Source organism: Lutjanus erythropterus, chromosome 1 (genome assembly GCF_056507025.1).
Source record: "Lutjanus erythropterus isolate fLutEry1 chromosome 1, fLutEry1.hap2, whole genome shotgun sequence".
In the NCBI taxonomy this organism is placed as follows: Eukaryota; Metazoa; Chordata; class Actinopteri; order Lutjaniformes; family Lutjanidae; genus Lutjanus; species Lutjanus erythropterus.
Window position 1 is genome coordinate 47,173,045 of NC_139317.1, and position 12,888 is coordinate 47,185,932.

The window sequence follows — 12,888 nt, forward strand, 5'->3', positions numbered from 1 at the left end:
AGAATAAAAGTCGTATTGTATCATATCATATCATATTGTATTGTATCATAAAAATGAGCTATCAATCTATTTTACATAGCTTAAACAACTCATAAAATATTATTTAACATAAAATATGACAAACATGATCAGAATATGATGAAGTTGATCAATTACATAAAAAGAATGGCTAATAATCAATTTTAAATAGATTTAACAACTCATAAAATATTATAGAAACATCAAATATGATGATAAAGATGATCAGAATGTGAAGAAGTTTATCAATTACATAAACAAAAAGTTGCCATTAATCGACTTTAGATAGCTCAAACTCCTGACAAAATGTTCTATAAACATCAAATATGATGATAAATATAATCAGAATGTGATGAAGTTGATAAGTTGCATAAAAAGGTCTGAAAAGTAAATGTCTCTCAGATTAATGTGGTAAAACAATACAGTAACAAAAAAGTAAGTAATCGCAAATGGCTTTTTCAATTAGCTGGAATAATTTTTAAAAACTGATATATTTTTTTTTATTACACCTCTGATGATCAGACAGTATCTGCTCCACACTTTGTCTCACTCATTAAATTTATTATCATGGAAGTTAAAGAGCTCTGTTCTGCTCTGACAGGCTGTAATCAAACAGCAAATAAACCACAACTGTTTTTTCCTCAAACTGTTTAGCACTGTTTACACACACACACACACACACACACTGTACACACACACACACACACAAACACAGGCATGGAGAGAGCCGCTACCGACACCACCACCACACCACCACCACGCAGACAGCTCAGCTAATTGTTACATTATGGCTGCAACAAAACATTAGGCTGCTCTTAAATTACATTCCAATGGGCTGTGGCCAGCGGCCAGCAGGCTACAGAAGGCTACAGGAGGAGGCCGGGCTGCTCCATGTCCCAAACTACAGACAGACACACAGAGAGATGGAGAGACGGGTGGATGGAGGACAGGTAAAGGTAGGGACTGTACACTAGTTCTCTCTCCACTAATGCTTTTAATGAGACTTTATTTTTCTCATAGGAGCTCACTGTTGTTAGAATAAAAGTGGAACTGCTGTTTGGTTCAGAACAAAACATAATGCAATAAAATAAAATGGATACATATAAAGTTAAATGAATTAATTAGAAAGGAGAAATATACAAAGACAGATTGAAGGCAAGAGGATGAAATGGCACAGGTAAATAGAGAATCATGTTCAACTGAGCGGGAAGCCGAACTTGTGTGTGGTGGAGTTACTGTTATTGTTTATTGGGAGTTGTCTCTGGATTCTTGGAAGGCATGTAGGGACAATCTCTGTCCACTCTGACTAGAGCCAAGACACTCATTTTGATTCCTCCATCAGTCACATCAGAAACATCTGAGAGCAACTCAAAGTTACAGAAACTCCAGCTGTTTGGGTGAGTTCTGAAAACTTTAGACAGTTTCAAAGATTTTAGTTTATTTTATTTAGACAAAGCTTCTGCACGGGACATTTTACATTTGAGAACTAGTTGTTGTTTTTTTTGTAAAATAGAAGTAATTTTTCTAGAAAATAAATCTAAAAAGTAAGGTTAAAACAATCACTTTCATTCAGATACATAACTGGAGCTTTGGCACTACTATGAAAAATTTTACAATGATACCCAGCCATCTAGATCACTATGTGACAACTTGTAACAAAAAAAAAATCTACAGAAAATACATATAATACAAGATGAGTGTGGAATCACTGCAAAATTTAAGTCTTTATCAACATGTTTCTACTCCTGTCAGGTCACACATAAAGTGAATGCACATGTACATATTCATTACATGTAAAACTAATCTGCTCCACTCAAAATAAAAGTCTGCACTCCTCCTGTCTGTCACTGCGATCGCTGTAAACTCCTTCCAGTTTGTCTTTGTTAAACAGATCCTGATTGTGTATGCACGGCTGCTGTGTGTGTGTGTGTGTGAGAGTGTGTGTGAGAGAAGAGCCGGAGCGGACAGAGAATAGTGGAGAAAAGCCGTCTCTCTTACCTCAGCCATTGTCATTTAGTCGGATGTTTCCAAGGATACCGTGGAGTTTGCCATTCCCCGCGAGTCCCACAAAACAACTGGCTCCAACTCTCCTGTCCGCTCAAGTACTAATGCAAAAGAGCCATCACACCCAGCAGCATCTCCTTCAACAACACCGACACACATGTACTCTGTCTTCACACACATACACGCTCTCACACACACACACACAGCCACCAACACTCACTCCACAAAAAAAGAGAAGAAGTAGTCACCGTGCTTTTACTCTCACTGCACAGACACACACACACGCCTCCTCTGCTTTCTCTCCTCTAATGTTGCCGTGGACTGGCTCTAAACTACTCAAGATGTTCAGTGCGTGTGTGTGTCTGAGTGTGTGTGTGTGTGTGTGTGTTGAAACTGGGCACAGGGGATTGGAATGAGATCCTCCCACTCTGCATTCTCACCTCAGGAGCTGCCTGCTCCCTCCGTAGCCTGCGCTCACAGCACACACACACACACACACACACTCGCGTGCACATGGAGGTGTGCATGCTCTTTCAGGCACGCAGACACACGCAGACACACACACACACACACACACACACACACACACACATGTCTACCCCCTCAGAGTCACAGGGCAGTCCCCTCACAGCTGGCTGGAAGAGGGCATGACACTCATCTTTCACAGAGATTTGATCAAAAGGAATCACAAAGGCTGGAGGCTCTCCTAATGCAGTCAGGGGAGACTCTCCCTCTTCTCCCCTCTCTGCCTCTCTGTCTGTCTGAGTAATGCCCTAAATCAACGCTGCCCCTCTCCGTGCACACAGCCCGGTGTGTGTGTCTGGATTCACCTTAACACAGCCCTGTGAACAGCCTCCATAACAAGTTATGCCTTGTGCCGTCAGGAATGTGTCAGTGTCTGTGTTGAGCGTTTCTCGGGAGGAGGGGGACTTCACACATGACAAAAACTAAATCTGTGTTATCTTTAGGAAGACGTGTACCCGGGGTCAGGTATCAAACCTCAACACTGACCGAAATGTGTTCAGAACACAAGTTTAACGTATCAAAAGTTGGCCTGGAATGTCTGCTCAGATTTGTTCATCTTTTATTAGACGCTTCCGGACTTAAATTCAAAGTTTGCCAATTTTAGGCATATTTACTCAGGGGAAGTTTTTGTACAGCACATTTGAGAACTCGGATTACATTTGAAAACTTTGGCTTCTTTTGATTTTGCTGAGGGAAAAAAAGGTTTGTGAAAGTATGATGTCAAAAAAAGGACGGCTCACGTATTAGCACTCAAAACTCAGGTATGGAGGTGTCACTTCAACAGAAAAAATTACAAATGCAGAGTCCTTGTAACGACGCAGCTTAGTGTCACCAAAAGGTGTATGAATAACATGCTGTCATAAGTCATTTTGCGTGCTATCAAAATGCCTTTTTGCTTTTCTTGTGTCATTTCATGACATTTAGTCTGTGCAGACTTTATACAGAGACAGCACTTGAATTACCACCCCTTGGTTGTATGCCTCTGTGAACCAGTCATGTCGCAGTTGACATCCAAGTTTGTCCAGACAAGTGAAGATTTTGAAGGAATTATATTAAAAAAAATTAGTAAGTGAGTAATTTTCCAGATTCCAGTGAATAATTTCCAGTGAGAGACATGCTGTCTTCACTTACAGGCTATGTTACAGAAGGCTGACCATCAAGTGTTTTTGCAGAAATAGATATAAAATGTCATCACGTCATCATATTGTCCTAATAGACATTTATATAAACTTTTGTCATAATTAGTGAATTAATTTTTAAGTTATGATGAAAAACATGTTTATAGCGACCTTTGGCCTCCAAATTCTGATCATTCTCAAGTCCAAGTGGATGTTTGTACCAAAATTGAAGAAATTCTATCAGTGCGTTCTCAAGATATCACGTCCACAAGAAGGGGATGGACATGAGGTCAGAGTGACCTTGAACTTTGACCTTTGACCTCTAAATTCTAATCAGTTCTCCACTGAGTCCAAGTGGATGTTTGTACCAGATTTGAAGAACATCTATCAAGGTGTTCTTGAGAACCTGAATAACCAACATTAACTTACGTAATGTACTTAACTTATGTCATATATATGCGTAAGTAATCTACTTATTTTAATCCAAACCACAATCTTTTCCTAAACTGTTTTTTTTTAACTTTTTCTGCCGATCCCTAACCAAACTGTGACAGTTTTACAACGTTCACCACCAGTAGATAACCATGATGACTATTGTTACCACGTCCAAAACTCAAAATGTGCTACACAAAACGGTGTAAATGATACACTTAAAGCTTAAAAAGTGTAGACACAACACAGGAAGTGTCACAGTTATGTCAGGAGATGGAAGGTATATGTAGACCTTGTGAGGATTAAACATACTGAGAACTGACAATATAACACTACAGTATATTCTTTAAATTTGTACTTAATTACCATGAACCATTGACATGAAACATTCAGCTCTCAGGTTTGACTTTTCAGGCACTTCTTTGTTATAAATTATTGTCGGGCAATTCAGATACAGTTGATGTTGCAATTAACAATTATATTCATCATTAATGAATCTGTTGATTATGTTCTCAATTAATCGATTAGTCATTTGGTCTGTGAAACATAAGAAAATGATTGAAAAAAAGTCCAAGATGACGTCCTCAAGTCTTGTTTTGCCCCAAACAAATTCAGTTTAGTGTCATAAAGGAGTAAAGAAACCAGAAAACATTCACGTTTAAGCATCTGAAATCAGAGAATTTGACCTTTTATCTTGTAAAAACTGCTCAAAATCAATAACTCAATTTCATAATCAATTATTCGATTCAGTGTTGCAGCTCGAGATTCAATGGAGCTTTCAGAGAAATTCTACTAGGGCTGCAATTAAATTAGTTTCATTATTTATTAATATGATAGTAATTTTATTAGTTAATCATTTGGTCCATAATTTGTTAATAAATTGTGTAAAATGCCCATCATAGCTTCAAGATAGTGCAAGCAGCTTATTACGACCATTTGAGGGGACCTCTAGTGGCTGAAGTAATTCTAACAGGAGCAGCGTGAAGCGTCAAAGTCCAGTGTCAGAGTTTAACAGTGACATTAATGCTGACTATACTCTCTGTATATCTCATCATTGGTACCTTTGGTCGGGTGTGTGAACAGAATTGTGATTAAAAGTTTGGTTGGGCGACAGAAAATTTTCAAATTTTGGGTCGTTGCATTCTGAAGTTTGTAAATGGCTGCATTAAAGAAAGATTAACAGCAAATTTTCACGACTGAGAAGCTGGAACGGTGGGATTTTGGCACCTTTGCTTGAAAACTTATTTAAACAAATGATTATTAAAATAGTACCCACTTATTTATATATCAATTGAATAAAAAAACTAATCATTTTAGCTCTAAATCAAAGTTTCCCATAAAAAAAAAACACAGGGTGAATGTTGATGTGGGTGCTTCAAAAGTTCACAGAAACACATTAGACAAGAGCTTTTAAAACGATGACACTGCTGAAATGTTGACAGGGTGGAAAGGGGCTGCCAGTCAATATAAGAAAAAGTTTTTAATGTTTTCTATAAATGATGTGTGTCTGGAAAGTTGTCCCTTTGAGATTCATCAAATTATGGTTCTGGCTTTCTTCCCTTGTCCTTTGCTCTTACTTTTCTGCTTCTGTGTCTTTTTTTTTCCTCCCCTGTGTGGCAGAGGGAAAGCTCTGATGATTTTAGCCATTAGAGGCATCTGCTAATCCACAAATTACACAGCAAGTTTAAACAGGTAGGCTACGACTGGTCTGCTCTACCTGTGGCAGCTGCAGGGAGGAGGGGAGGAAGGGGGGGTCGCCACCAAGCTGAGACACACTTTAAAGCTTCGGTAAACAGAAAGCCTTAATTCACCCAGAGAATATCAGCGGGGCGCTGTGCAGCAGCAGCAGGGGGTTCGATGCCTTGCTCAAAGGTAACTCAGCTGAAGTGCTGTTGGGGGAGGGAGCAGATTACTCATCCTCTTTCCCCACCCACATTCTCCCAACAAGGAACTCAGCCTGACAATCCTCCAATCATAAACCCGCTCCTCTAACCTCTAGGCAAGCAACACCCCCTGACTTGACATTCAGAAATTTGCCAAGCAGCCTCGCTAACTGATAAAAATGCAGCTAATGGCCCTTGAAGTTGGACATTAAAACTGCATTACTTTCCACAGGAGATCAAAGCTGTTCTTATTCGTGAAAAGCCCAAAATGTTATGAGGTTACATATATGGATAAGAGACATCCCGTCAAGGCATGTAACGCAAGGTTGGAAAGCCCTGCACTCCCCTGCGGCCGTCCGGGCGAGCAGATCTGCTTACCGGCCTTGTATTTATTCCATACCTAGGGGATGCATACCAAACACAGCCCCAGACCTGGCCTGGATTAGGTCTGCACTGCTTGTCAGATTGCTGCTCCCTGGGCTGGAGCACCGCAGACGTATTCGCGCCCCGGGGGCTGAGCATAGAAGCTGCAACTAAAACCACAGCAAATAAACTCCATGTGCAGCAGAACAGGTCACGCTGCCTACTTACATGTCTGTCATTAGCCTTCCTGCAGGGAACAGGGAGAGGGGCTTGAGTACTTGAGCAGATGAGCAGCTTTGGGAGAGCATTACACACTCCTTTACACTTTCTTTATTTGATGAAGCTGAGGAAAATACTGCCAGAGTTTACTCTTGCACTCAGTCATTACTGGTTATATGGTACATTTGGCTGATTGGGTCTTTATTTCAGGGGTGTCACCTGAATGTGATATGGATGATTTAAGGAAATTTCACTATTTTACCTTCCAATGATGATGGGAAGCAAGTACAGTCACAGGGAATCTCTTTACATTCTTATCAAATTGCTGATTAGTCTGACAATATTTTCTTGGTGGATGAATTGATAAATCTTTTGGTGTTTTTTAAATATGCATACATATATATAAAATAGCTGCAACTAACAATAATTTTTATCATTGGTTAATCTGTCACTAGATTGATTTTTTGGTCTGAAAAATGTCATTAAATGGTGAAAAATTTGATCAGTGTTTCCTAAATAATGAGGTGACGTCCTCAAATGTTTTGTCCACAACCAAATGATTTCAGTTTATTGTCATAGAGGACTAAAAAAAAAAAACAGAAAAAATTCACATTTGAGAGGCTGAAATCAGAGAATTTAGACAATTTTCACTAAAAAATTACTCAAAATTATTATTCGATTATCAGAATAGTTGCTTATTATTTTAATACTCGATTAATAATTGGTTAGTCAATTAATCATTCAAGCTTTAGTTTAAAGAATTCAATTTCTAATGGTATGAAGGTGGAACCAAAAGATTTTTTTCTGTAACCATTCTTTGTCAATCAACTAATTAACGAATCATTTATTTAATATTTATTTATTTTTAATTGTAAAAAACAAAAAAACAAACAAACACTGGTGATCATCTGACTCTGTGAGGACCTTGCCATTGCTTGTATTTTCTTGTTAGTGCATCTTTTTAAAGCCACTGGAAACCCAAATCCACAACAGCCTTATAGTCATGCATTTTAGTGTCTTGTGTATATAATAGGAAGCATCTAAAAAGCATCAGAAATCAGTTTGAATCCAAATGCAAAATATTGTAATTGTAATCCAAGTTTTGTACTCTTTCCTGATGTGAATTGGGCGTGTTTGTGCTCAGACAATTATTACAAAAATAATGCAAATAATTCTGTGAACCAGTCATATACTGTCCTCTGCATGACATTTTCTGTACTTTATACAGTATAATGACATTACTGCAACACTGCTGAAACATCACAACATCTCCAAAAAGTGGTGGAAACAGTGAGACAACATACCACAAACATTCCATAGACAAAAACAGTCATTTTACTTTGCAGAACAGAGGTTGCTGGTCTTCTGCAACTAGTTTGGATTAAAACTAAGATGTGCAAGCACCACAATGACACAAACAATCTAACCTGTTCTGTGAGGTAAACAGACTGATTTTGTTAAAGATGGCTGAAGCATAGATGGTGACTTCAGTTCCACGCTGGAAAAGTAAAGCAGTGAAAATATTCTAAATATAGTGTACACTTAAAGATTGTGTAAAGCAAGAATAAATGTATTTTCTAAGTTTGTCATACCACAGAAACATGTGATATTAACCACCCTGCCAAATTTGAATGATTTAAATAAATAACATTGAAAGTATGTAAAATTAGGTCTCAAAATGATGAAAAAATAAAGTTTTCTCTGCTCTGAAACACTAGGGACGTGTCCACTTCACTGTTTCAGTGTCAAACACCACTACAACCTGAAAACCACCTGAAACATGGATGCTCCATCTGGCAGCTTTATTGGACATGTCCACCAGAGCCAGAGGACGGTGACAGGATGTTTTTTTTTTTTTTTTCTGTGTCGGGTTGTTGGAACTGAAGTGAGCTGAGGGTACGTTTGTAACTGACTTGTGCCGTCATTCGTGTTTCAGTTCATGGGGCTTATAGCATTGAGGGACCATGACTGCAGTTCATCATTAAGCCATGTTTCAGGTCCACCCAAAAAATCCTGAACATACAGTTTAATTGTCTAACTCCACAATTCAGTACTACATAGTTCTCAGTCTTTTCACATGTGCTGAGCAACTATTTTCTAATATGTATAATGTGTTTAGAAGAAAAACTTTTTCCTTCCTTCCATCTTAAATGAGACACTCAACTTTGATATCAAATTTGTATTTTTACTTTTCAAACTAGATTCCCAGAGGCAATCACTTACGACCTATTTTTTGGTTATTTGGTTAGCATTATTTTAAGTTGTCTCCTTGCTGATTACAGTATCATGCAGTACCTGCCCCAACACAGCCACACTTGTGTGCATGTGCCTGTGTGTGTATGTGTGTGTGTGTGTGTGTGTGTACATGCCACGTGTGTCGTCCAAGTGTTGGCCTGCCTTTCCTCACTTTAGTTGACAGTAAAAAAGGCCAAGAGGGGAGCTATTACCTCCCTGTTCCCTGCAAACTGTCCGTACCAGACTCCAGCCACCACGCCAAATGGCCAGAGGTTTACCTGTCATTCCACGCCATTATTCAATACAGACGCTCTCACTGGGTCACTGTAAATCACACAGAGAGCACAGATAGCTACTATAAAATGAGAGGAGAGGGGCCTGAGCTGGGAATTTTGGTGTGTGTGTGTGTGTGTGTGTGTGTGTGTGTGTGTGTGTGTGTGTGTGTGTGTGTGTGTGTGTGTGTGTGTGTGTGTGACAGGGCTTTTGGCAGCCTGGAAATCACAGTTGTGTATTACAACATTATCAGACTCATTAGTTTGCTCCAGCCCATGTGGATACGCAGTGTGTGATTCAGCCATGCAACAGTGTGTGTGTGATTATGTGTGAAGGAGATGGAAAATGATGTGACAAGAAAAAAGTGAGTAGAGCGCTTTCAGCATGCAGCGTGAGGGGAGGTCAGCACTGCTCATGTGTGTGTGGGAGGTGCAGGGCTTTCATAGAGATTGGTTTTATATAAAACAGCATTAGTGAAAGCAGAGCTGGCCACTGAGTGCCCTCCAAATGTTAAAAGAAGACCACAGGATATTAGTGCTTACTATCAGCACAGTATATTCTTCTCTCTTTAGTTAGTGAGTAAAGTGCAGAAGAAGTAAAAATAAATGGGAGCGATACTGATGGTACCAAGCTTGGTGCACACACGGCAAACGACACACAAAGACATGCAAAAAAAGCTGTAACTGATTAAATTTATAATGCAAGACACTTATTAGTCCCTATCTGTGTTCGCAATCATTACGCTTCACTTCCTAGAAATCACTTGACAGTCAGTGTGTCCCTAGGAACAGTGCTGAGCTGCTTTTGGGGCATTGAAACTCCATCATGTCACGTACGATGGCCAAAAAGGCATTTTTCCCATACACAATCATTGGAAAAGAACAGTTGCACAGACATCTCAGAAGACCGTGCTATCAAGCCGCTCGGCAGGGCCCCAAAAACACAAAAGCGCAAGGAAGCCCATGGAGGCTTTCAGCCATCCCAGAGAGCATTAAGCAGACATGTCATTATCCACTTTTCTCAATTCAAATATACATTGAAGAAGTGGATACATGGATTGTGTACCCTCCGTCCAAAGCTGTGTTCAACTTGCTTGATAACAAATAAATATATACAATGCATTACTTTGCTTATGAATTTAAATGAAATTCCAAAGGCTTTTCCCAAACTACAACACTTTTCATACCCTTCTAGCATCAGTTTTAAACAAGGGGTCAGCGATACCGCAATCAATCCAATGCTATCAAGTACCAAGTAATTCAGGGCCCGAACTACCACTATCAATATCGAAATTTCAATATTGATACCAACATCTTTTATGATGAAAAGCAGCATATGTACTTTGTGTAGGAAGAGAGTAGTGTGTCTTGATGAGGTGAATGCATGATCAATAGGCTAAATCTGCCTAAATACAGGCATCCTTTCACAGTTACACTGAAGGTTATTATTATATTAAGGCATTTTAAGATTTGAGAGAAGGCTATATTATTTCTTAAATTCTATTTTAAAAATGCATTTATATATAACTAGTTTCAGTGGCTGAATATCTGCAGCTCCGAGTTCACTTTCTTGTGGTGTTCTCGTAGTTTTCATTGACAGCTGTAAAATATCTCCAAATGAAGCTCCTCTTCGTCGGGTGAAAATGATCAAGATGCACAACGCGGTGCGCTGAGCGTGTGTGACGCATGTGTTGTTTAAGTGCACACAGACAACAGCAGTAGAGCAAAGGGCACATGTACTAAACAAGAGAACATTGTTTGCACAGGCAGTTCTGCTCTTTGATGAAATATAAAGCACACAATGCAGAAGAGAAAAACTGAAACAGATCCCTATTTGGTATCGATTCTTCAATAATGAGACAGTATCGGAACTATCGATATTTCTGGATCAATCTACTAATCCCTATTTTGCACATGGAAGGCTCCACAGTAAAGCAGTAATAAATATACACTCGCCAGGCAGACTTTCAATGTTTGCTGAGAAACATTATAGGCACCAAAACTATTTAGGTTTAGAAAAAGTTCAGTTACATTAAGTAGGTTCCAAGTTTAATACATAGAATATGGTGTCTGAATGCCTAATGTTGAGTAAGTAAATACAAAACTACGAAGGATAAACTGTCCTCTTCCTCAAAATATGTAATAATGTGTGACATCAAAGATGAGGTTATCTCTGTCATTACAACGCTCGGTCTACTATATCTTATACCTCAGGATATCTCTGGTCTAATAATACCTCTGTGATTTATATGGAGGCTGCAGGTCGTCTGTCAACACTGAGTTGTCAGTTGATGTTTGTTAATGCAGCAGAAAGATAGCTGATTGTTGAGTCTCATTCCCAGGACGTCAAATACACGTTTTGGGTTGGTAACGTGTAACCTGACAAGCCACATGGTTTGTTAGACAGAACCATCTGGGAAATTGTCCTTAGAAACTGTTAGGAAAAGGGCAGGTACTTTCAAAAACACTTGGCAGGTGATTGGATGAACCATCATGTCAAACACAGGATAACCAATCAGATCAGTGCTTCCATGGATGCTTTTCGCTGTTGTCACACCTAAAACCATGCCTGTAGCTGCCAGTAGTCCCTCCAAGGAGCTTCAGTTATTACCCCCCGGGGATAATAGCATTTCTGTCAAAAGTCAAAAGTCCACAAATCTGAAATAATTTCAAAAACAGAAAATTGATTTTCTGTTTTATTTGATATTTGACCCACTTCCAATATGAGAGCAGGAAAACACACAGTTACTTTCCTTTTTTGATGCCCATGAAAAATGAAAAAACAAAAATCTGTCTTTTCAGTTGAGTGTCAGGCTGGATTTTTAGTAATTTGTTAACAAGCTTGTGTTGTGTGAAACTTTGTTGCTACCAGCTAACTAGCAGTTTTTAGCTGCTCAGTGCACTTTAAACCAGTTCACACAGTTAGAGCGATGTCAGTAAGAGTGAGCGGAGCAGTGCAGATAGACAATCTGGGATTGATCATGTGTGGGACGTTCAATAGGAAATACTTCTAATCTATTGTTGTTCAACTACTGACAGTGCTGGAAACCACAGACCAGACTGTATTCCCCCTTCAACTGCAACTGCCATCTATCTGTCAAACTTTCTTTCAATGAGGCCATTAAACATCTGAGTCACTATTAAATGTTACTTTCCTGCCAGTGGAGAGAATCACATCCAGGGTCCTCTGTGATGAGGACGCTCTCCAGCATGGCTCATCTCAGCGTTTGAGCTCTGGAAAAACGTCTGGACCCATAAGACATATGGACACACCTGCAGGTAAAGACATTAGCGGGGACAAAAACAGCTCAGCAGCTCTGCTCCTTTATACACACACACACACACACACACACACACACACACACACACACACACACACACACACACACACACACACACACACACACACACACACACACACACACACACACACACACACAGACAGACAGAGTCCACATCAATGCTGCTGTAAAACGATGAGACATTCCTCTGAAGAGATGTATCCCATTCAGTCCAGAGTAATAACAGGTAATACTTAATTTCAAATGGTGCTCATGAGGCTTTAGGTCTGCACTACATGATAATACTTATTCATATAAAAGATGATGAATAGCCTACTTCATGGAGCAGGTATTGTGTGTAACTAAAGAAGTGATGCACTGTATCTAACATTTGATTTTTTATGTATTTTTGCTTTTGGTTAGTCAAGCAATTGTATGATTCATGAGTCTTAATCATAAAGATGTCTGGAAACTTCAACACAGTTACCAGCTCACTGAGTACTCCACCAACTGCTCAAAAACTAATGGCTTGTTTCAA

The 12,888-nt window shown here is 39.3% G+C and overlaps 1 protein-coding gene across 1 annotated transcript in view; it reads right to left on the minus strand.

The window, feature by feature from the left end:
- Nucleotides 1–2,379, minus strand: part of bnc1 (basonuclin zinc finger protein 1) — a 29,150-nt gene extending 26,771 nt beyond the window's left edge. Inside the window, exon 1 of the mRNA XM_084722441.1 lies at nt 2,017–2,379. Within this exon, the coding sequence (XP_084578567.1) occupies nt 2,017–2,031 (15 nt within the window). The 5' untranslated portion in view covers nt 2,032–2,379. The remainder of the gene's footprint in view (nt 1–2,016) is intronic.
- Nucleotides 2,380–12,888: the final 10,509 nt, after the last annotated feature.